This window comes from Hyperoodon ampullatus (assembly GCF_949752795.1).
Source record: "Hyperoodon ampullatus genome assembly, chromosome: 1".
NCBI classification, from domain to species: domain Eukaryota; kingdom Metazoa; phylum Chordata; class Mammalia; order Artiodactyla; family Ziphiidae; genus Hyperoodon; species Hyperoodon ampullatus.
Genome location: NC_136914.1, coordinates 44,505,546 through 44,530,201, shown reverse-complemented (window position 1 = coordinate 44,530,201; position 24,656 = coordinate 44,505,546). Strand labels below are relative to the sequence as shown.

General features: G+C 36.6%; 1 protein-coding gene across 2 annotated transcripts in view; it reads right to left on the bottom strand.

Moving 5' to 3' along the window:
- The window catches only part of CFAP299 (cilia and flagella associated protein 299), a gene marked incomplete at both ends in the record, with an annotated part of 622,955 nt that overhangs the window by 580,722 nt on the left and 17,577 nt on the right, over positions 1-24,656 (bottom strand). For both annotated transcript variants that reach the window (XM_079705346.1, XM_079705347.1), the window contains one exon: positions 23,477-23,607. In XM_079705346.1, coding sequence (XP_079561472.1) covers positions 23,477-23,607 — 131 coding nt within the window. The remainder of the gene's footprint in view (positions 1-23,476; positions 23,608-24,656) is intronic.

Sequence of the window (24,656 nt, the reverse complement as noted above, 5' to 3'; positions counted from 1 at the left end):
GGGAGCAACTTAATTATGACATATATCACAAACATCACAAATTTTACTTCAAATCTAAGTTTGGGTCATCATTCATTCAACACATATTTCCTTATATTCTCCTAATGATGATTATTACTTTTGTACCCACATTCTATTCTTTAACAGAAGCTGCCATTATTAATGAAGAACACATCTAAACGTGTATAACCTCTCATTAGAACAGAGACAAACAAGAAGTCCAAACAATAATTCTGCCTTTGTCACTAACTCATTGAAGGACCTTAAGCTAATGACTAAATTCTCTGTGTCTTGGTTTCCTTATCTGTGAAAGGAGAAACACACCACCTGCCTGTGACTGAGATAATTTAGTGCAATGCCTGACCTTCCATATCACAGTAGCTAGCGTAATCCCTGAATTACCATTGCATATTCAGAAAGCTCCAGGAAGAAAGAACATATATACTATAGTTCTACAAATGAACAGGTAAGAAATACTTTCTCCTCTCTCTTCCAGTCACTAATACCTATGTAGTTAGAAGGAGATCAGAGATACTCAGGGGAACACCGGGTAGCCCTTTGATCTCTGCCTTTGCTGAATTCTAGCTTCTATCCTGGGATAGATACTACTAACTGACTATCTTCCAGGTAACTCTGAAAGAGTAGAAACAACATGCATAGAATCTCAAAGTGGGAAGAGTTTCAGAAAGAGAAACTGGGTAGCTCCCTGCACTGAGGTGGAAGACACTTAAACCATCCTAGGCAGATGGCTGTCTATTCTAGTTTTAAAGATCTCTAAGGACTGAATTTCCCCATATTCCTTGGTTACCTGTTTCTTCAATGTTTAATCCCTTCTTCATAGTTATGTCCATCCTTATGACCAACTGAACTTTTTTCTCTGGCTACAATTTAAAACTATTTCCTTTTATTTGCTCTCCTGTGGAAGTAAAGAACATCTGTTCTGCATCTTCCATATAATAACCTTTCAAATACTTGAAGACAGTTAAATCACCCCTTAGTCTTCCCTTCTCCAAGTTAAACAGTCCTGATCCCACTGAGCCCTCTCTTAGGAGCTAGTCCCCGTTCCTTACATCACTTTTGCTGATCTTCACTGGACCTTCTCCAGAGTCTCCATGTACTTTGCCAAATGCAAAGACCAAAATCGAACACAGCAATAATGCCAAATAAAGCAAAAGGATTACTTTTCACTTCTGTATCCCTCTCTTGATAAAACATTCCAAGCGGTGTGCTTGCCCTTTTTTCCAAAAATATATTGCTCTTTCTAATCCTCCTTGCTTTGTAATCATGTATGCTATCATCTTGTGGTACCTTCCTCCAAGGCTCAGATCAGATTTCGGGTGCTTCAAATAATTCCTTCCTGTCAGTAAGGACCAAATTTAGAAGCGCACAGCTTCAGAACATTTTTCTACCTTCTATCAAAGCTAAAATAGAAAAGCTGTGAAAACAAAATCAAAATTCACACAATCCATGAAATAACCATCAACATTTACATCTTGATGACATTTAAGAAATATGTTTTCTTCACATGTATGTAGAAATCCACTTTCTTCTAATTTAAGATGACATATTCTGACAGATTTTATAGGAGTAACTTGTAAACAAGTAATAACAACATGGGAAACAAAAAGGTTAAAATTTACAGATGAATTTGTCAATAAATTTGTAAAAATGGTGAGGCCAGCACATTTTAAATCTGACTCGAGTTTCATAATTTTAATCTAGACTCTATCTTGTAATGATATACATTAAGCATTTTCAGACACGTATTGCTTTAAATGTTTGAATGTATTTATCAAGGGATACATTTCAGAGGGTGTTAAGAGTTGCCAGTAACTCTAATTTTTATCTTGAACTATTATAAATAACTATTTTTGAAACCAGCTAATATTTCTCATGTTTTTTCTGTTTACCTTCGTGAAGCTACTGAACTATGTACAAATTCTCACTTCACAAACATGTTAAGCCAAAATTATACAGTTCCCTAACACATATATTTATCATTTGTTTATATTTTTAAGACATCACTTGACCACTTTATTGTTTAGGAATGCTAAAACTGAAAGACGTAAAAAGAAAAGCATTACAATGATTTGAAGAAAAACAGTAAAGGCAATGTTTTCATTTTAGAAATTAATTTTTTAAATAGGGAATTTTCTTCCCAATTTGTTCCATATTTTCTGAGCCTCTTCTGGGCACCTGCCATTCTTAACCATTCCCTCAAACAGCAGTACACAATCTAAGGAATGTATGGAAGAGAGGACAATATGCATCTCTGTTTTGTGTGTGACAATGCAAATGTATAACTCACTCCATGACTCTTCATAACCTCACACCCAAATTAATTTCACATTCTGACTATCAAAAGACACCTTAAACTAAGGGAGAAGACAAATTACAGACTAGAAGGAACTACTTGAAGTATACAATCCTGAAACAAGTATAAATAAAATATTCCTGCAAGAAAATAAGAAAAGCACAAAAGAGAAACCTATATGGCCGATAAACATATTGGTATTTTCAATTCAATTTATTTCGTGATTAGGGAACACAAAACTACACTGAGAAGTCACTTTAAAAACATTCAAGTGGCAAAAATAAAACAAAATTCTGACCATACAAGTATTGGGTGGGATGGAGAGCCAAAATATATTTTATTAATTGGTAGTAGGAAGGCAAATTGTCTCAACTACTTTGGAAGTAAAATTAAACATTCACATACTCTACAACTGATATATCCCAGTGTGTGGGATATGCCCAGGAGACACATGCATTAGGAGATATGTTCACAACAGCAAGACCTATAAGCAACCCAAATTCCTATCAACAAGGATGTTTAAGACTCAGTGCTGATACCATCAACAGAATGTTATACAGAAGGCAAAAAATAAATAAAATATAGCAACACACAACAACATGAATTATTCCTAGTAATAAAATATTATGTGAAAAAGTAAATCCCCAAAGAGGATATTTAGCAATACCATCCTTTGTAAAGTCAAAACAATTAAAATTAAAAATTTACTTTTTACAACACATATAGATATAAAATTATATTAAAAGGAAAGCAAGGGGATAGTGAATGCAGAATTCAGAATGTTGGTTAATTTGTGATAATAGAAATGAATCAAATTATTACAAAAATGGGCTCAATCTTTCATACCTCTCCCTACAACTATGCCCTTTGCAATATCATTTTGCACCTTCTTCCATCAAGAGGCAGTCTTTTTTTCCATCCCGTGGGTCTGGACTGGCCTTGGGACTCACTTTGGTGAATAGGATGGTACAGAAATGATAGTGTGCTGGTTCCAAATCTGGGTCTCTCTCCCTTAGATCCCTGCCTCTGCCAGGAGAACATGCCCAGGACCCGTGCTACTAACATTCTGGAAGCAAATATACAAGATCATTAAATAACGTGTGCTGAATATATCGACATCCCTATGCCTCCTTAAAATTATTCCTCTTGGGTTTTTCCTGTGTGTGATTTACCTTTTTTATTTTTCAGTTAAGACATGGCATATCCTGATGGGTGGGTATAATAAAAAATATCACCCATAATTCTGCAGTTTTTGATCAGCCAATTTAAAAAAAGCATGTGAGTTGATAATAATTATTGTCAAGGCTAAATATAATAACTATATCCAGGATATAGTTAATACTTTTTCAGGAGCTGAAAAAAGACTAAAATGAAGAAAAAATAATATGCTCTTCAGAAAATGACAAAGGAAATTCTGACACATGCTAAAACATGGATGAACCTTGCAGGACATCATGTTAAGAGAAATAAACCAGTCATAAAACAGAGAATACAGCATGATTCCACTTACATGAGGTATCTTAGAGTAGTCAAATTCAGAGACAGAAAATAGGCTGCCAGGAGCTGGGGGGGAAGGGGAAACATAGGGAGTTTTGTTTAACAGGTATAGAGTTTCAGTTTTGCAAGACCAAAAAGTTCTGGAGATTGGCTGCACAATAACGTGAATATACATTTCTCAATTGTACACTTTAAAATGGTTAGAATGGTAAAGCTTATGTAATGTGTATTTATACCATAAATATAGAATTTATATTATATATATTTATATATTATATATGTTATATATTACTTATAATTGTTACTTAACCATTGACTTGTTAATCATTGCCATTGATTCACAATCTAAATTAGGAGCAATTTGCCTAAGTACCTAATTGCACCTAGACCTAAGTTTTTAAAAGATATATGGAGGTATAGGTTTTGGCAGTGTGATTTATTTTAATAATGTAGGTTCAAAGTTCATGTGTTAAGTTTCTGAACTCGGGTGAAGCTCTTGGGTGCCATATCTGGGACTCCATTTTCAGTGCTAGATAAACATTAGTGTTGCAAATTGAATGACATACCATTTTACTGCTACCTTGTCCATAATACATCCAGCACCTGGCACTCTCAAGTCCTGAATCAAAAAGTCATGTATTCGGGCTTCCCTGGTGGCGCAGTGGTTGAGAGTCCGCCTGCCGATGAAGGGGACACGGGTTCATGCCCTGGTCCGGGAAGATCCCACATGCCGCGGAGCGGCTAGGCCCGTGAGCCATGGCTGCTGAGCCTGCGCGTCTGGAGCCTGTGCTCCGCAATGGAGAGGCCACAACAGTGAGAGGCCCGCGTACCGCAAAAAAAAAAAAAAAAAAAAAGTCATTTATTCAACTAGTAGTTGAGAACCTACCATCTATCAGGCACTAAGGCTGACTTTGGTGAGACAGTGGTGAGCAAAAGAAAGACACATGTTCATACAGAGCTTACATGTAGCTGAGGAGAAAGACTGCATATATCAATCAATCAATACAAACAAAAACCTATGAATTTTTTTTAATTGTTTTTTTTGGGGTCTTCGTTGCTGCATGCAGGCTTTCTCTAGTTGCGGCGAGAGGGGGTTACTCTTTGTTGCAGTGCACGGGCTTCTCATTGAGGTGGCTTGCCTTGCTGCAGAGCACGGGCTCTAGGCAAGCAGGCTTCAGTAGTTGTGGCACACGGGTTCAGTAGCTGTGGCTCGTGGGCTCTAGAGCGCAGGCTCAGTAGTTGTGGCGCACGGGCTGAGCTGATCCGCGGCACGTGGGATCTTCCTGGACTAGGGCTCGAACCCATGTCCCCTGCATTGGCAGTCGGATGGCCACCAGGGAAGTCCAACCTATGAAGTTTTTGACCTCACAGAAGAATAAAATAGAGCAATGTTGAAGCAAATGACTGTGGCCAGATTAGACTGACAGTCTGGGGATAACTCTATTGCGATATTGAGATATGGACTGTGATCTGAATAACATAAAGAAGCCAGCCACATAATTATCAATCAGGCAGAAGAGTTTTCCAAACAAAAAGAACAGCTAGTGCAGAGTCTATATCAGGAACAAGCTTCATGTTCACAAAAGAAACAAATCAAAACTGTCAGTTAATATTGAAATAAAAAAGGAAAAGGATTCAAAAGAGCAGGATCCTTTTAAACCTATGCGTTAACAGCCTCGGACTCCACAAACAAGTTACTGTCTCTAGCCCCTTTTGCTTGAAGATTATTAACTTATTACAAGTAGAAACAATCCCTATTAAAAGGAAATATTTTGTTGCACCTATGTAAACAAATTTTATTTATTTATTGCTGCAGGGTTTTCCAAAATTATTTAGATTTAGACTATTTTTCAATCATAGAAAAAAAATTTTAAGGAGTCCAAATTTATTCTTAGGCTGAGAAAGTCTGTTATCGCTGAACAAATCCAGGTGCAAAAACATTTTTGCTAATGTTACAAATTCACTAAGAGAGAAAAGCTACCCAAACACACCTGCACCTTCAGAACTGATTTAATATTGTGTTAAAGTAAACATATTAAGGACATGAAGTTTAGTCATCAAAAAGCTCTACTTCCCAATCTGCTACTTAAAGTGAATTAAACAAGCTACTTGGATTCTGATAAAGATAAACCTTCTCATTTCGTGACTTCCGTTTCAAATCCAATATTATCAGGTGGTACTTGGTGCTTATAATTTCACTTTAGTATTACCTTCTTCATAAGACATACATGATTAAGAATACACAGAGTAATGTACTGAATATAAGGAACAGGCTATGTACTGAGGATATGGCATTTAATGACATATTTCATTACATGAGGCAAGGAGTGTAGTAGTTAAGAATCCACTCTCTAACACCAGACTTCTTGCGCTTCATCCTTCATCTCCCTCTTAATGGTTGTTTAAACTTGTATATAAACTCTATGTACTGAGTTTTTCCACTGTAAAATGGAGATAATTATACTTATATCCACGAAGGTGGTTGTGAACATTAAATAAGTTAAAACACATAAAATGATCTATGGTGCCTGGCACATATCAGCAAGTGATAGCTACAGTACTACTAACTATTATTATTATATTATACACAAAATACACTCAGATCACTATACTGTCAAACTATTCACTGCCATGAAAGTCTGTTTCTAAATACATATATATGTATATACTGTTGTTCTATGACATATGGATATATCATTCAACATACAGACATAAAGAAAACGATAATATATAAACTAAAGTCCAAAATTAAAAAGTCATAACATTAGCCCAACAAATAGGGAAATTAAATTTTAATGTTAAAAATTTAGTAGCTTTATGATGATAATTTGTTTCAAGGATGTGCCATACAATCATTTAATGTTATGGCAAAAACAAACAAACAAAAAACCCCTCTGGTTTAAAAGAAAATCTATGTTTTCTAGAGTGTATAAGTTGTGTCAAGTAAAGAAATTAGCTCACATCTGGAAATTATTTCAACATTTTAATTAAAAAAGATCACTTACAATCATCTTGATTGGGATAATTCTACTAGTAGGATTCTGTACACTTGAACGAACTTAATGCTTACTACCTGTCTCTAAAATTAATACTGATGCTAATAAAATTCATAGTATAAACTTTTAGAAATCATTATCTGAATATCACATATATGAAATGTTTGATATATATATATATATTTTTTTCTCAATGGATGTTTGCAATTACCCTTGAAAATATGTTTGAGGAAAACAAGGGTGTTTACGATGTACTGAACTGACTCATGAGAAACTGGAAGAAACTCTGTTTACCCAGCTCCTGACACCTCTCCTTATTATACATTGATTACTGGAAATGAACATCTCTAAGTAGATGAAAGGACCATTGTAGTGAGGTTTTGCTATCCTTCTCTCAGATCAAATATATAGTTTGATGGTTATAAAGAATTTTCCCATCAAATAAAAACTAAAACAAACAAGAAAAATAATTTGTCAACTAAGCAAACTAGTTACTCAAATATGCTAAAAAACTTGAGAGCAACATATAGCAATGGGGAAAATATCGTTCCATTTACTTATTTTCCCTCAGTAGTGACTCTAAACACATTAAAAGAGAAAGGGAGAGGAAGAAAAGGGAAAGAGAATACATGTGTGTGTGTTCTGTGTGTGTGTGTGTGTGTGTAGAACATAAGCATTTTTTAGGTTCTCCAGGCTCAATCTTAATACCGTTTCAATGTTAACCTATTATAATAAATACAGTAACCAGGGGTTAAAGGAATTAATAGATCGTTAACATAGTAAATTATTCAGTGACTTGATAAAAAATGAACACTTTCATGGGCTTGAATTTAGTTTTAAAACTTCATTCAAATTAATAAAGATAGCAAAAAGCTACATGCCACAGGTTTATTTAAATCATTCCATTTGTTTTTTCAAAACTTTTACCTAATAACTTGTAATAATCAGGTTAAGACTCATTAAACTTCTCACTTAAGGCATGATACTTAGAAAATGTTTTAAAATATCTAATAATCAATTCTTAAACTAGAAAACCACTGTGGGCTCTGGCCTAGATTTAAATCTTCAGCTACATACCAACTGAAGGACTTTGGCCATGTTTCTTGATTTCTCTGTGACCAATTTCATCATCCATGAAATGGTTTTAATAAGTAAATACTAAAAAAAAGCATTTTAGTACTAACTATCTGAATGTTATTATGGGTTCAATAATGTTAGCTATTTTCATTATCAATTAAACAATGGAGGCATAAAGTAAAAATGCTCTAACTAGATCAGTTAGCCAATGAGTTACCCAGGTAGTAGATCTTGATTTCTTAATGACAGAATCAAGCCCCTGTCTTCAAATAAACATTTTCTGCCAAAGTCTTATCATTCTACTCATCCCTGTTCCCCTGGTGCAGTTAAAACCAAAAAGTATTCTATTTATCCTTCATCCCTCAGATACCATTGATTTTCTGCTCTGTTTTTTTGTCCATTCCAAGCACAGGTCCCTTGCCTGGACTACAGATTTAGAAACAGCTGGGGACTACCTTGTTTTTTAGTTCCATTAGGACCAGACCTATGTTAATTAAGTGTGTTTTTAAAAAATCCTTAGTAAAAGTATGGATTAGATCACTCCCTAACACCATACACAAAAATAAACTCAAAATGGATTAAAGACCTAAATGTAAGGCCAGAAACTATCAAACTCTTAGAGGAAAACATAGGCAGAACACTCTATGACATAAATCACAGCAAGATCATTTTTGACCCACCTCCTAGAGAAATGGAAATAAAGACAAAAATAAACACATGGGACCTAATGAAACTGAAAAGCTTTTGCACAGCAAAGGAAACCATAAACAAGACCAAAAGACAACCCTCAGAATGGGAGAAAATATTTGCAAATGAAGCAACTGACAAAGGATTAATCTCCAAAATTTATAAGCAGCTCATGCAGCTCAATAACAAAAAAACAAACAACCCAATCCAAAAATGGGCAGAAGACCTAAATAGACATTTCTCCACAGAAGATATATAGACTGCCAACAAACACATGAAAGGATGCTCAACATCATTAATCATTAGAGAAATGCAAATCAAAACCACAATGAGATATCATCTCACACCAGTCAGAATGGCCATCATCAAAAAATCTAGAAACAATAAATGCTGGAGAGGGTGTGGAGAAAAGGGAACACTCTTGCACTGCTGTTGGGAATGTGAATTGGTACAGCCACTATGGAGAACAGTATGGAGGTTCCTTAAAAAACTAAAAATAGAACTACCATATGACCCAGCAATCCCACTACTGGGCATATACCCTGAGAAAACCATAATTCAAAAAGAGTCATGTACCAAAATGTTCATTGCAGCCCTATTTACAATAGCCCGGAGATGGAAGCATCCTAAGTGTCCATCATCGGATGAATGGATAAAGAAGATGTGGCACATATATACAATGGAATATACTCAGCCATAAAAAGAAATGAAATTGAGCTATTTGTAATGAGGTGGATAGACCTAGAGTCTGTCATACAGAGTGAAGTAAGTCAGAAAGAGAAAGACAAATACAGTATGCTAACACATATATATGGAATTTAAGAAGAAAAAAAATGTCATGAAGAACCTAGGGGTAAGACAGGAATAAAGACACAGACCTACTTGAGAATGGACTTGAGGATATGGGGAGGGGGAAGGGTAAGCTGTGACAAAGCGAGAGAGAGGCATGGACATATATACACTACCAAACGTAAGGTAGATAGATAATGGGAAGCAGCCACATAGCACAGGGAGATCAGCTCAGTGCTTTGTGACCGCCTGGAGGGGTGGGATAGGGAGGGTGGGAGGGAGGGAGATGCAAGAGGGAAGGGATATGGGAACAGATGTATGTGTATGACTGATTCACTTTGTTATAAAGCAGAAACTAATAAAAAATATATACATATATAAAAAATCTAGAAACAATAAATGCTGGAGAGGGTGTGGAAAAAAGGGAACACTCTTGCACTGCTGGTGGGAATGTGAATTGGTACAGCCACTATGGAGAACAGTATGGAGGTTCCTTAAAAAACTACAAGTAGAACTACCATATGACCCAGCAATCCCACTACTGGGCATATACCCTGAGAAAACCATAATTCAAAAAGAGTCAGGTACCAAAATGTTCATTGCAGCCCTATTTACTATAGCCCGGAGATGGAAACAACCTAAATGTCCATCATCAGATGAATGGATAAAGAAGATGTGGCACATATATACAATGGAATATACTCAGCCATAAAAAGAAATGAAATTGAGCTATTTGTAATGAGGTGGATAGACCTAGAGTCTGTCATACAGAGTGAAGTAAGTCAGAAAGATATAAAGACAAATACCGTATGCTAACACATATATATGGAATTTAAGAAGAAAAAAAAATGTCATGAAGAACCTAGGGGTAAGACAGGAATAAAGACAGGGACCCACTAGAGAATGCACTTGAGGATATGGGGAGGGGGAAGGGTAAGCTGTGACAAAACGAAAGAGAGGCATGGACATATATACACTACCAAACGTAAGGTAGATAGCTAGTGGGAAGCAGCCGCATAGCACAGGGAGATCAGCTCGGTGCTTTGTGACCGCCTGGAGGGGTGGGGTAGGGAGGGTGGGAGGGAGACGCAAGAGGACGGGGATATGGGAACATATGTATATGTATAACTGATTCACTTTGTTATAAAGCAGAAACTAACACACCATTGTTAAGCAATTATACTCCAATAAAGATGTAAAAAAAAAAAATCCTTAGACTCTTAAAATGGGGCTTATAAAAGATTGATTTAACCCCAGAGGGGAGAGGTAGGGGAATGAAATAGGGAGATGGTTAGAAGGTAAAGCCCTGAAGAAAAGAGTTAGTTTGTTATGGTGATACCAAATAAAGTGATTAACAGGTAATATTGGTAGAAAAATCCAAGAGGCAATCCAGATAAGTTGCTATTATCTGAGTCCAAAAATGAATAATAAACCTGAGCAACTTAAGTTTATACCAGGAATTCAAGGATAGTTCAGTATTAGAAAAACCTTAAGTATCTTTCTCCACTTTAATAAAGGGGAAAAAAACCATATGATTGTCTATCTCAGTAAACCGCATATAGAAGGGAACTTTCCAGGTCAAACACAAACACATGCATGTGCACACACACACACACACACACACACACCACTATAAACAGGAAAATAGTAGACACCATCCCTTTAAAATCAGCAACAATATAAGAAAGCCCACTATCAACATTCCCATTGACCCATGTACTTGAGTGCCTTACAAGGACAATTAAAAAAAAGAAAAACAAATTAAGCAAAATAATTGGAAGAAACAATATGATATCATTATTTGCAAATGATATGATTACCTACATTGAAATCCCACTGCCCCAAATAAACTACTAACTAATTATAAGAAATATAGTATATATAGTGCAATTCATATTTCTGCAAAACTTTAAACATGATTTTTCTAGAAAGCATACATTTAAATGTATGAAAGGAAGAAAGCGAGGGAAACAAATTAAATATTCTAGAGTAGGTATATTAGGAGGAAGAGAAGTGCAATTAAAAATGGGGGATAAAGAAGGAAAACATTAAAATTTTTTCATTAAAGAGGAGCCTAGTAAGGCCTCATGGAAATAGCATGCAATGGAAAGAAGAGCACAATCAGATAAACTCTGTGTTCTGAGGTCCTTAAATTAAAAAGGGACTGGGAAGCACGACATCAGCTTTGCTTTCTGAAACAAATAACTTCAATGTTCTTGGTATTTTTTAAAATTTTTATTGAAATATAGTTGATTTACAATGTTGTGTAAGTTTCAGGTGTACAGCAAAGTGATTCAGATATATATATATATATATGAATATATAATTTTTTTTTTACATTCTCTTCCATTATAGGTCATTACAAGATATTGAGTATAGTTCCCTGTGCTCTACAGTAGGTCCTTGTTGGTTATCTATTTTATATATAGTAGTGTGTATATATGTTAATCCCAAACTCCTAATTTATCTCTCCCCCACCTTTGGCAACCATCAGTTTGTTTTCTATGTCTGTGAGTCTATTTCTGTTTTGTAAATAAGTTCATTTGCATCTGTTTTTTAGATTCCACAAAAATATAACTGATATCATATGATATTTCTCTTTCTCTGTCTGACTTACTTCACTCAGTATGACAATCTCTAGGTCCATCCATGTTGCTACAAATGGTTTTATTCCATTGTTTTTTATGGCTGAGTAATATTCCACTGTGTGTGTGTGTGTATGTATATGTGTGTGTGTGTATATATATATATATATATATATATATATATACCACATCTTCTTTATCCATTCATCTGTCAACAGACATTTAGGTTGCTTCAATGTCTTGGCTATTGTAAATAGTGCTGCTATAAACATTGGGGTGTATGTATCTTTTCAAATGATGTTTTTCTCTGGATATATGCTCAGGAGTGGAACTGCAAGATTATATGGTAGCTCTATTTTCAGTTTTTTAAGGAACCTCCATACTGTTCTCCATAGTGGCTGTACCAATTTACATTCCCACCAACAATGTAGGAGGGTTTCTTTTTCCCCACACGCTCTTCAGCATTTATTATTTGTAGACTTTTTGATGTTGGCCATTCTGACCAGTGTGAGGTGATACCTCATTGTAGTTCTGATTTGCATTTCTCTAATAATTAGTGATCTTTTCATGTGCCTCTTGGCCATCTGTATGTCTTCTTTGGAGAAATGTCTTTTTAGATCTTCTTCCCATGTTTTGATTGGGTTGTTTGGTTTTGATATTGAGCTGTATGAGCTGTTTGTATATTTTGGAGATTAATCCCTTGTCAGTCACAGTGTTTGCAAATATTTTCTCCCACTCTGTAGGCTGGCTTTTTTTGTTTATGATTTCCTTTGCTGTGCAAAAGCTTTTAAGTTTAGTTAGGGCCATTTTGTTTATTTTTGTTTTTCTTTCCATTACTCTAGGAGACAAATCCAAAAAGATATTGCTGTGATTTATGTCAAAGGGTGTTCTGCCTATGTTTTCCTCTAAGAATTTTATAGTATTCAGTCTTACCGTTAGGTCTTTAATCCATTTTGAGGGTTTTTTTGTGTATGGTGTTAGAAAATGTTCTAATTTCATTCTTTTACATGTAGCTGTCCAGTTTTCCCAGCATACTTATTGAAGAGACTGTTTTTTCTTCATTGCCTCCTTTGTCATAGATTAATTGAATTGACCATAGGTGCATGGGTTTATCTCTGGGCTTTCGACCCTGTTCCATTGATCTATATTTCTGTTTTTGTGCCAGTACCATACTATTTTTATTACTGTAGCAATGTAGTATAGTCTGAAGTCAGGGAGCCTGATTTCTCCAGGTCCCCTTTTTTCTTTTTTCTCAAGATTGCTTTGGCTATTTGGGGTCTTTTGTGTTTCTACACAAATTTTAAAATTTTTGGTTCTAGTTTTATGAAAAATGCTATTGATAGTTTGGTAGGGATTGTGCTGAATCTCTAGATTGCCTTGGGTAGTATAATCACTTTGACAATACTGATTCTTCCAATCAAAGAACATGGTGTATCTTTCTATTTGTTTGTGTCATCTTTGATTTCTTTCATTAGCATCTTATAGTTTCAGAGGACAGGTCTTTTGCCTCCTTAGGTAGGTTTATTCCTAGGTATTTTATTCTTTTTGATGAAATGGTAAATAGGATTGTTTCCTTAATTTCTCTTTCTGACCTTTTATTGTTAGTGTATAGAAATGCAACAGATTTCTGTATATTAATTTTGCATCCTGCAATTTTACTGAATTCATTGATGAGCTCTAGTAGTTTTCTGGTAGAGTCTTTAGGATTTTCTATGTATAGTATCATGTCATCTGCAAACAGTGACAGTTTTATTTCCTCTTCTTTTCCAATTTGGACTCCTTTTATTTCTTTTTCTTCTCTGATTGCTGTGGCTAAGACTCCCAAAACTATGTTGAATAAAAGTGGAAAGAGAGTAGACATCCATGTCTTGTTCATAATCTTAGAGGAAATGCTTTCCACTTTTCACCATTAAGTATGATGTTAGCTGTGAGTTTGTCATATATGGCCTTTACCATGTTGAGGTAGGTTCCCTCTATGCCCACTTTCTGGAGAGTTTTTATCATAAAATTGATGTTGAATTTTATCAGAAGCTTTTTCTGCATCTATTGAGATGGTCATATGGCTTTCATTCTTCAGTTTGTTAATGTGGTGTACCACACTGATTGATTTACAGATATTGAACAATCCTCACTTCTCTGAGGACAAAGAAATGCCAAGAAGAATCCTAATAAACAGGCCTTGCTAAGTTTCCCCCAGTTTACTATAATTACCTCATCCTCCTTAATCTGTCATATTCCTTGATAACTGTCTACTTTTCATCAAACCTAGTATAAAATACTCAGGTCTGTTTCTTTAGGTCTTTATTTCCTCTTGAAGGATCCTGTACCATGTAAAACTTATATTAAACAAATTTGTGTCCTTTTCTCCTGCTAATGTGTTTGTCAATTAAATTTTCAGATGAATCCAGGGACCCTAAGTGGGTGGAGGAAAATTTTCCCTTCCCTACAGCTCTCAGAACCAGGAATATCTACACTTTTTGTCAATGGTTTTGTTGCTCCAGGTGGACATAATGAATTATGTAATGTAAATATTTACCTCTTTGCATTATCTTCCCAAATCTGGCATACATTTTGGGCACTAAGCTCAACCTCAGCTTCACTGCATTTCTTTCACCTTTACTTTTGCTTCTCTACCTTTTAAAGTCTTGTTGCTATGAGATACTCCTATTTCCCTTGTAAACTCATATTCATACCTCATACTCTTGTAGAGATGCAGATTTAGATGCTGATAGAAAGAGGAAGGAATGGAATGAGGAAGGGATAGGAGGAAAGAGATGTTTTGAAAGCTGTTTCACAGATGTATGATCAGGCAGCATGGTATTAGAGAATGAAGAAAGTTGAGGTTGAGCAATCAGGTAAGACATCGCAATAAAAGTCAATCTGAAGAAAAATTGGATTAGCAATGTGTAAGTAGAGTGGAAAATGTATGAACGTAGGAGCAAATCTGAACAAAGAAGTCAACAGAAATCCATTGTTAATTGCCTTAGAATTGCTCACAAGTAGACTTTGAAGATATTGTAAAATATAATGCCTATAGAGTTTTTTTAAAAAATGGTATTACCAGCATTAAAAAATGGAATTTTTGTATGGGGAGTGGATCTGTAAAGGAACAATAATGAGACTTTTTTTTTTTACTATTTTGTTATTGGTTTGACAACACAGTATTAAAACAAACACGTTTGAGTTAAAAACCCAAGAAAGAAGTCAGGATTGGAGATCTGACACAGGAAAACTGGAAACATAAAAGTGGTTGATATATAAAAATAGTGGCGTATAAAAAGGGTGAAAAAAAACTGTCCTTTGAGAGGGATCCAAATTAGTGAGAAGGAAGAAGATACAGCAAAGATAGTGGACAACAGCAAACAGAAGAAAATGGGAGGTTATATGTAATAAAAGTCAAAGGGAACATTTCAAGAAATGGATAATTCCAAATTGCTGTTAAAGGCATCAGTAGACATCAACCAAGCAAAGTGAATCTGAGAAGAAATCCTTGAATTTGCCTACAAAGGGACTATGAATGAGTACTGAATGAATCAACACAATTTAAACCAAGAGCTAAATTAAGAATAAAAAAGAAACAAATCTAAATAATATTCTGAAGAAAAGGGCTATAACGTTTTTAAACATGTGAATTTCACCTGCTTTTGATTAATCATTAGCGGAACTGTCATCAATATTGGATTTTGTCTACATAGTTTTCTCTGTGACTATTTTTAGATTTATTTTAAGTTCAAATAGGCTAAGATCTATAAATGTGGCAATGTTAACAACTTGCCAAATACAAAAATAATCAATTCATCTAAGCAATGGGTCCATTTACTCTCTGAGATAGAATTAATTGCACTTATGAGCACGTTCACATAAGTACTCAACTAAAGAATAATATGGATACACCTGTAGACAGATAGATAGATAGATAGATAGATACAGATAATATGATGTTCCTTGAAAATATCAACACCATCTGTAGTTACTTGCTTGTTGGAGAGAGAGGGAGGGAGGGAGAGAGAAAGAGAAGGAAAAAAAGGGTGAAAGAGAGGCAGAGGGAAGGAGGGAGGAAAGGAAGAAAAATTCAGTGTGTAATCTCAGTAATGTTACAATATCCAACTAGTTGAGAGAGAGCAATTACCAATACCATATATTGCAGACTCAGAAGTGGAGCTAAACCTCAAGAATCCAGGGACTTGTAATTATTATAAAGACCAACAAGCTCAGAGTCAAGGACCCTAACCTTGAAAGTCATGAAGTTAGTTTATTGAACACGACATCCCTTGAGGCAAAATAGATAGGCGGTCAACAGACGTACTACTCAATTTGTATCACAACAAGAAATCAAAGTTAATTATCTGAGGTTGAAGGCAGCCATCACAATAGAAAGTCAGGATGTCTTGCCCAGTATCTCTACCTGATCCACTTCTCAGACTAGGAACCTGCTGACTAAAGAAGTTACCCTGTCCTAGAGGAACAGACCTGTAACACTATGTCAATTATCCATTGCCATGATTCCCTCTGTTCTTCCCCCAAAGGATCTTTAACCATTTACGTAAATGAGTAGACACTAAGGAAAGGAGAATAGCCAGATAGTTGATAGAGTATTGGGTGCAGGGTCATAGCTGAGATTGGTATCTGGAGATCCAAAGCATCATCATGGTCCCACTATTAGAGTGAAGTCATAGGAGGGTAAGGTAACACATGGAATCCTGGCCAAGGGCTGGTTTATAATAGGTCCACTGTGTCCATGGATCCACCCAGGGATCATTGATCTGCATATTTGCAATGATCTTATTCCCAAATCAGGTCACATGCTAGGGTACTGGCAATTAGGATTTCAAAATACCTTTGCTGGAGAACACATTTCAACCTATAAAATTCAAGGATGGCCTTAAATTACAGTAGGGAAGAAAAACTTTCCCAAATGGGCAGAACTTCAGGTGACACATCTGATCATCCACTTTGTGTAGAAGGATAAGGAAAAAGAAATGTCCCAAAAATGAGAAGAGACTCATAAGCAATGGTGAATGGACTGGCTGGCTGGGCAGGAAACTGTGAAGAAAAAAGGTGGAGACTAGGAATGTCTGAGTCACGTGGATGGATATAGGGGAATGAGTACAAGTATGAAGATTTTTATAACACCCACCAAAAATGATGCACTAAACAACCCAAACAGACAAAAGGGCTCAGCCAGTTGATGTCAGCCAGCCTTGTCAGCAGTCTTCTCAATACTGGCATGATGGACACATGAACAAAGTAGAGCAGATGAAGGTTATCCAAGGACCCAACAGCATAGACTCCCACTTACCAAGGCCAGTCTAGCTACTTCTACTTCTCCATGTCCAATTTGCCAGCAAGAGAGACCAATGTTGAGCCCCTGGTAGGTCATTATTCCTCAAGCAGAACAATGGACTCAATTTGACTACACTGGGTCCTTTTTATAAACCAAGAAGGGACAACAGTTCATTCCCACAGGAATACCTACCTATTCCAGATATGAGTGTGCCTTTTCTGCCTCCTTGGTCTTAGTTGGTCCCACCATCTGGGTGCTTACAAAATGCCTGATCCACAGGCATGGAATCCAACACAATATAGCACCCCAACCAGGGAACCCGCTGTACAACAAAAAAGGTGTGGGAGAGAGCTCATGACCATGGGATCTTCTGGCCATATCACACAGTGCCCCATCAGAAGCTGTCAGCCTGAAAGTGTTGGAATGGTCCACTTAAGGCACAGCTGAATCACCAGCTTAGAGGCAATATTGTTCAAGGATAGGGCGCCATCGTTTAGAACACTCTCACCAGGGAAAACAGCAAGTGTCTCACTGAACTACAAACTATGGCTGCCACGTGAGCACTTTGGGCGTCTTGTGCCCAGCGAACAGCAGGCAAGACAGAGAGACACTATCTTGTGAAGAGTAATTGCTGCTGATCAGCAAGAGAGATAGGACTGTTGTTACAGAATGAGGGTAGAGAGTAACAAGTGACAAACTCGAGTGGCCCACCTAGCTACCTCTTGGTACTCCCTTATAGAATTTTAAATGAGAATGAGAAATGTAACAACCCCAGCCTAAGGACAGTAGGATTATCAGGGCCTCCACCATCTTATGATTGAGACTTAGAGAGGTGACAGCTGAAGGCAGAGGATTTAGGATGGATAATGGAAGAAGGAGATGATGAGAACCACCTCTGGCCTCCAGACCAACAGCAGTGTTGGGGACTAACTTTCCTCTTCTGAGTATCCTGCCCAGGAGAAAGGCCCTCAGTGCTCTGGAAGAACTGCTCCCTGCATGCACAAAATGGATCTGTATGTCACAAGGGGCGAACCGTGGCAGGCATGTGGACACATCACTCAGATACCCCTTGGAGAAAGGCCTCTCTGCCTGGTTGTGAGGAGTTGCTGAGCTGACAGCCTCCAGCTGTGAACCTTTCCAGGGTCTGCCTCAGTTTCAAGCTGAGATCACACTTTTGGGGGCAGCCCTCAGGCAATGACTGGGCACAGAAGAGGTACCAGGGCCTGAACATTTCACCCGATGTGGGACTTCTTTGATGGACAACATTTACCCTGGAGCTTTCCACTGTGCTGGGAGAGTCTCTGTAACTTTGGCATCAAGATTCTGACCCTGCTTAGTCCTGTTTCCTCACTTTTCCTTTCACAGGTGTTACGTCCCCATCAAACCATCTGCACTCTTAACCGTCACTGTCTGCTTCCTGGAGCAGCTAGTCTGTGACAAGCCACAACTCCATATTTTTTCTTTAAGAGCTATAAAATGTATGAGAATAACTTTTAAAACATAAAATATTTGAAATGAAGCAAAAAGTTGAAACCATTTCACAGAAGTCAGATTTTATCTAGCAGAACATTTTAAACTTACAGAAATTCATTTAATTTACTAGCATATGGTATCCACTTTTGATCATAAAGTGAATGGAGTAAAGTCATTTTACATGAAACAAATTTTGGCCTTTTATCCAACTTCATCTTCATAAAATTAAAAGAGCATGTTATCAATTAATAGATACTTCCAACTCCTATTTTTAAAAACAAATTGAAGAATAATACTCCAATCATACCAGAACTAGTTGACAGTTGATAAACTGACTAGATTGGCTAGAATAAAAAAGGTTGGGGACTTGTCCAACTTTTTAAATTTAGTCCCAGATGTACCAGAGGATAAAAGGACACAAGAGCCTTCTCCTTAATCACCACAGATACCCTCTTCATTTCAGCAAAAAAGATCACAGAGATCCCTATATATTCAGCATCTGAGACTCCTGTCAAGCTCACTTTACAAGAATTCCCAAAGGCTCATCACAAAGTCTCTTGAGAAGATAGCAACAGCCAGGCAGTATAATTATCAGTTCCACCAGGGCTGCCATTTATTCCATCTATGTTTCAGATTCTGTGTTTCAGTAAAATAAGGTCATTATCTCAGAAGCAGTTTTAAGAAGAGCTAATTCATCTCCTAAAAAGATAAGCTGACCCAAAGTGAAGAGGCCAACGGTCTTACAAGCTCCTCCAGGAAAGTGTTCTGCCTGAGAGATGACTCAGTTATAACTACTAACTAGATCCCAAGAACCCAATATTCAACTTCTGTGCAAACAGTCAAAGTCTATCTCTCCATCACCCATAGAAATCAACTGAACTTCCCACTACAAATAGAAATTCTCCAGGACTTATGATGGGAGCTACCTCAGTAACCACCAGCGAAACTTATCCCATCCCTTCTTTCCAAACTTTATAGTCTCTGCCTTGTGGCTACTAAACCCAGCTGGCATGAATCTCAGGGGAAGAGAGATGAGAGATGCTGTTTACATGATAGTGAAGCAGAGATGGCTTTGAAGCAAAGCTTGAAGAAGCTAGGAGAATGCAGAGCCCACCTACCACCACCACTGCCACCACCACCAATCCAGTACATGTGGAAATTAGTGGCCTCTAGCTGGCACAACTTTAGGGGGGGAAAACGTCTTAGCAAGGGAATAGGCACAAGTTAAAACAAAGAGGTAGAGCAAATGATTTGTGAAGAAGAAAAATTTATCATAGAATTGAGGCAAAGTAAATGTGTCCATCTTCATACCCTTGTTTGCCTGCTTGGCTCCTACTTATCCTTTAAAGGTAAATTTAGCAGTCATGCCTTAAGAAGAGCCTTCCCTGTTCTCCACATCCTTCAAATCTTGACTTAGTACGACTTTAGGGTGTTGTCACAACACCTGTGATAGCATATGTTATCTTCTGTTGTAACTGCCTTTTTTTTTTTTTTTGCGGTACGCGGGCCTCTCACTGTTGTGGCCTCTCCCGTTGCGGAGCACAGGCTCCGGACGCACAGGCTCAGTGGCCATGGCTCACGGGCCCAGCCGCTCCGCGGCATATGGGATCCTCCCAGACCGGGGCATGAACCCGTATCCCCTGCATCAGCAGGCGGACTCTCAACCACTGCGCCACCAGGGAGGCCCGCCTTTTTTAATTGAGATATAATTCACATACCATAAAATTCAAACTTTTAAGGTATACAATTCAATGGCTCTTAGTATAGTCACAAAGTTGTGCAGTCATCACCAATATCTAATTCCAGAACATTCTATCACCTCAGAAAGAAACTCCATACCCATTAGCAGTCATTCTTCTTTCACTCTTCCTTCTAGCCCTTGGCCACCACAAATCTACTTTTTGTCCCTATGGATTTACCTATTCTGAACACTTTATATAAATGGGACTATACAATTTACAATCTTTTTGTCTGCTTTCTTTTGCTAAGCCTAATGTTTTCAAGGTTTATCCATGTTGTAGCAGGTAAGAGTACTTCACTCCTTTTTATGACTAAATAATATTCCATTTTATCTATGTACCACATTTTTTTATCCATTCATCAGTTGATGGACATTTGGGCTGTTGCTTCTTTATGGCTACTATGAATAACGTTGCTAGGAACACTGGTTTTTAAGTGGACCTTTGTTTTCAATTCCCTTGGATATACATCTAAGAGTGGAATTATTGGGTCATATGGTAACTCTATGTTTAATTATTTGAAGAATTGTCAAACTATTTTCCATTGTATACTCCCACCAGCTATGTAACTGTCTTTCATTTATCTAACCCTCAAGTTTCTTGAGGTCAGGGTCTAAGTCTTATGTTCTATTGTATCTCCAGCACCTAGCATAGTGCCTAATGGAGTATGGTTGTCTATGAGTATTTGTGAAGTGAATGACTAAATAAAGGGTCAAAATATTTTTTTTCATTTTATGCCTTCTTCTGGCAAAATTCTTGTCAAAATACCCCCTCCCAATATCTTTAACCAGACCCTTTTTATCTATGAAACTATTCTAAGTAAGTGACATACTCTTAGGTGCCAGCACTTCTTGAAACGGGTGCTCTATGATTGCTAGTGAAGAGGATTGTGATCTACTTGGGGCTGCTCACCCACACATTAGAGAATTTAAGATAATCTGATAGTAGAATCACGTGTTTCCAAGTTGGTACCAGTTGGCAGGCAGTCACGTGTTCATGCATATTTTCAAAGTGATCCTCAAGCAAATATAGGCACAGGACATATTTGGTGTCCACACTCTGCTGGCCCTGCTGCCAATAACACTACAATGGACCTGGCAGGGAAGGAAAGAGTAAACATAGGGGGTCCATCCCACTACAAAGGCAGATGAGAAGATGCACAGATGAAAAGGCTTTCTGATTTTAGCAGCTCTGTGTAGGGATTAGTCTCTCAAGACTGGCACTTAAGTAGTCTGATGACTTCCAGCTCTGGCCAGTTAAAGAGACTATCAATAGAATAAATACTCATTTTGAGCCAAACATAAAATGGACATGTACATGGATAGAATTTATACTGTAAACATGACCAACTCCTCTTGATATAAAATATGATACATCTATAATAAAATATGAATATACATTAATTCCTTATAAAATCTCACAAAAATCTCTATACTTCTGCTCCTGACTGATAAACATTTATTGATTAAAAACAGAAAGAGAAGACTCCCCTGATGTTTTATATGACACATCACATGTACACATATATTTTGCATCATTTCAATTTTCTACAAATAGAAGCCAAGTACACTTGTGTTGCATAAACTAGTGAAGTTTTATATAAATTTACCTTTGGTAAGAAGAATGGCCCCTTCAAAGATCCCCATGCCTAATCCTATTAGTATGTTACAGTACATGACAGAAGGGACTTTGCAGATGTAATGAAGGTTATAGACCTTAAAATAGGGAGATTACCCTAGATTATCTAGATGGACCCAGTGTGATCACATGAACCCTCAGAAGGAGAGATCTTTCTGTGGCTGGAGTCAGGGAAGACTTGCATAAGGAGAAGTCAGAGAGATTTAAAGGTTGGCAGGATCTTGACCCATTCTTGCTGGTGGGCGGCCACATGGAAAGCATGAGAAGGAATGTGGGCAGCCTACAGGAGCAAAAAGGGGTCCCCAGATTGACGGGTGACAGGGAAATGAGACGTCAGTCCTATCATCACAAGGAATTGAATTTGGCCTGAATGAGGGTGGAAGCAGACTCATCCACAGAGCGTCCACAAAAGAACTCAGTCCAGCCAACACTAGGATTTTAACTTTGTGATATATGTAGCAGAGAATCCAGCTGAGCCACTGTACTCTGATTTCTGACCTACAGAACTATGAATAAATATGTTTGTGTTGTGTTCAGCGACTACATTTGTGGTAATATGTTATGACAGCAATAGAAAACTAGTATATTACTGAATGTTACTGTATTAAATGACAATATTGTAGGGTTCTGAAATACAAGAACCACTAGAACAATCAATTAAAATTGCACATTCCCAGAACCAATTCACATTCCACTACCAAATGTTATTTTTATAATAAATACATGGGAGACTTCTACTCATAATTACTGGGTATTTTTTAAAATGTTATCTAAGAATAATATACCAATTTCTAAGTAATTTTTCTCACCAACATTTAAAACTTTAGCATTCATTTTTAAAAAGTAAATAGATAATTACTTTGTCAAGTTTTTTTCAGATTGTCTTAGTTTGATACGGTTCACTTTAGGTGTACATCTCTTTCCTAACATACTTTATTAGATTCATATTTTATATAACCACATATGAGTCATATTAACAAAAGCCAGTGATCGTTAATAGAGTTCAATGAATCAATGTTTACAAAAATGTGAGAACATAAATGAAGCCAAAGATTTACAGGCCTCAGAAGTACAAAGAACTCTAAGGCAAAATCACTCATATTTTTAGTATATAAATGTGTAAAGCCAATAATATTGAGCTATGTGTAAACAGGACTTTATTGGTAGGATGGCCGTATTTTGGTATTTATATTTTTAAATTTGTAGCTCACAGTTGCATGTGGCTTTATCGCAACCATATCACAGTTCCTCCAGTTCCTGATCTGCAGAACAAATGCTTAGAATATTCCAAGTTCTACCTGCTCCAACCAATGTTTCTAAATTACAACAATGCCAGCAAAATTGGATTTTTCCAGAGACTGTACAATATAAAATCCATTTGGAACATGGAAACTTACTTTTTCTGAGTTCTTTCAGCCAACCTTGCAATCTCTATAGCTGTCTTCCTTGCTTCAAAATCTTCCCTTTTCACCACCTCTCCAGTCCCGCGGTAACCTAGCTCCACCAACTGGTGGGCTAGGCCTTCATCCTAAAAAGAAAATCAATTGTTACATTTGTGGATTAATGAGACATCTTATTGTATCCAATGTATACTGAATAATTGTTTTAAATGAAAACTCAAATGGAATATTTAAATATGAGACAAGATCTATTATATATGAAAAGTTAGAATTCTTTCTAACAATAGTTTTATAAACATCTGATTTGTCATCCCTTTCCCAAAGATGTAAGATGAAAAAATAATAATAATAACATCAAGCACTAAATTTCCTCTAAGGGATTGCAGGACAAAAGTCTGCAATGTTTTTAATCAATTTATGAGAACAGCTGTAGATAATAAAGTATATTTAAAACAATAAAACTATAGACAATAGTATTTATACAAGAAAGACTTTTTAAAAACCAACTGCACAAGAAGAAAATTGGGTTGCTTTCAGCAAGTTCAACATTTCAGAGACTTACTTCCTTGAAGTCAATTAACTGATGACACAGAGCATTATAACTTCAAATACAAAACAAAGGACAGGTGAATTTCCTATTTGAGTAGAAAGATATTGTTTCCATATAATGTTGGTACCAATAAAAGCAGAGAAGTAGAAACCCAAGAAGATGACAAGAAGCTTCAAACTGAAAAAAAAAAAAAAATTTCCCCACAGTCCTTTAGATCTTTTATATTTCAGTTACTTTAAGAACTGTCACACACATTTTTGTCACCTGCATAGCATATTCAAAAAAGAACAGCATTTCCCCAAAACTTGAACAGGTGACATTTTACTTGAAGTTACTAATATAAAGGCTATGTATTACATAAAAATATGTAGATTAACATATTACATTATCCTTACATTAAACATGAAATGTCTGAAATATAGAGAAAACAGCATATATTTTATTGTTACAGACCCTTACTTACTACATCACTGTTGAATGCAAGAACTGTCTAACAGAATTAAATAAGAAAACTTAAGATGCGTGGTTAATAATCTGTACAACCCATGGTGGCTATTTTAAAGTTCCAACTATTCTAACAAAAAAATTTAGACAGCATCAACCTAGAAAACTTTGCTACTTTGCTTT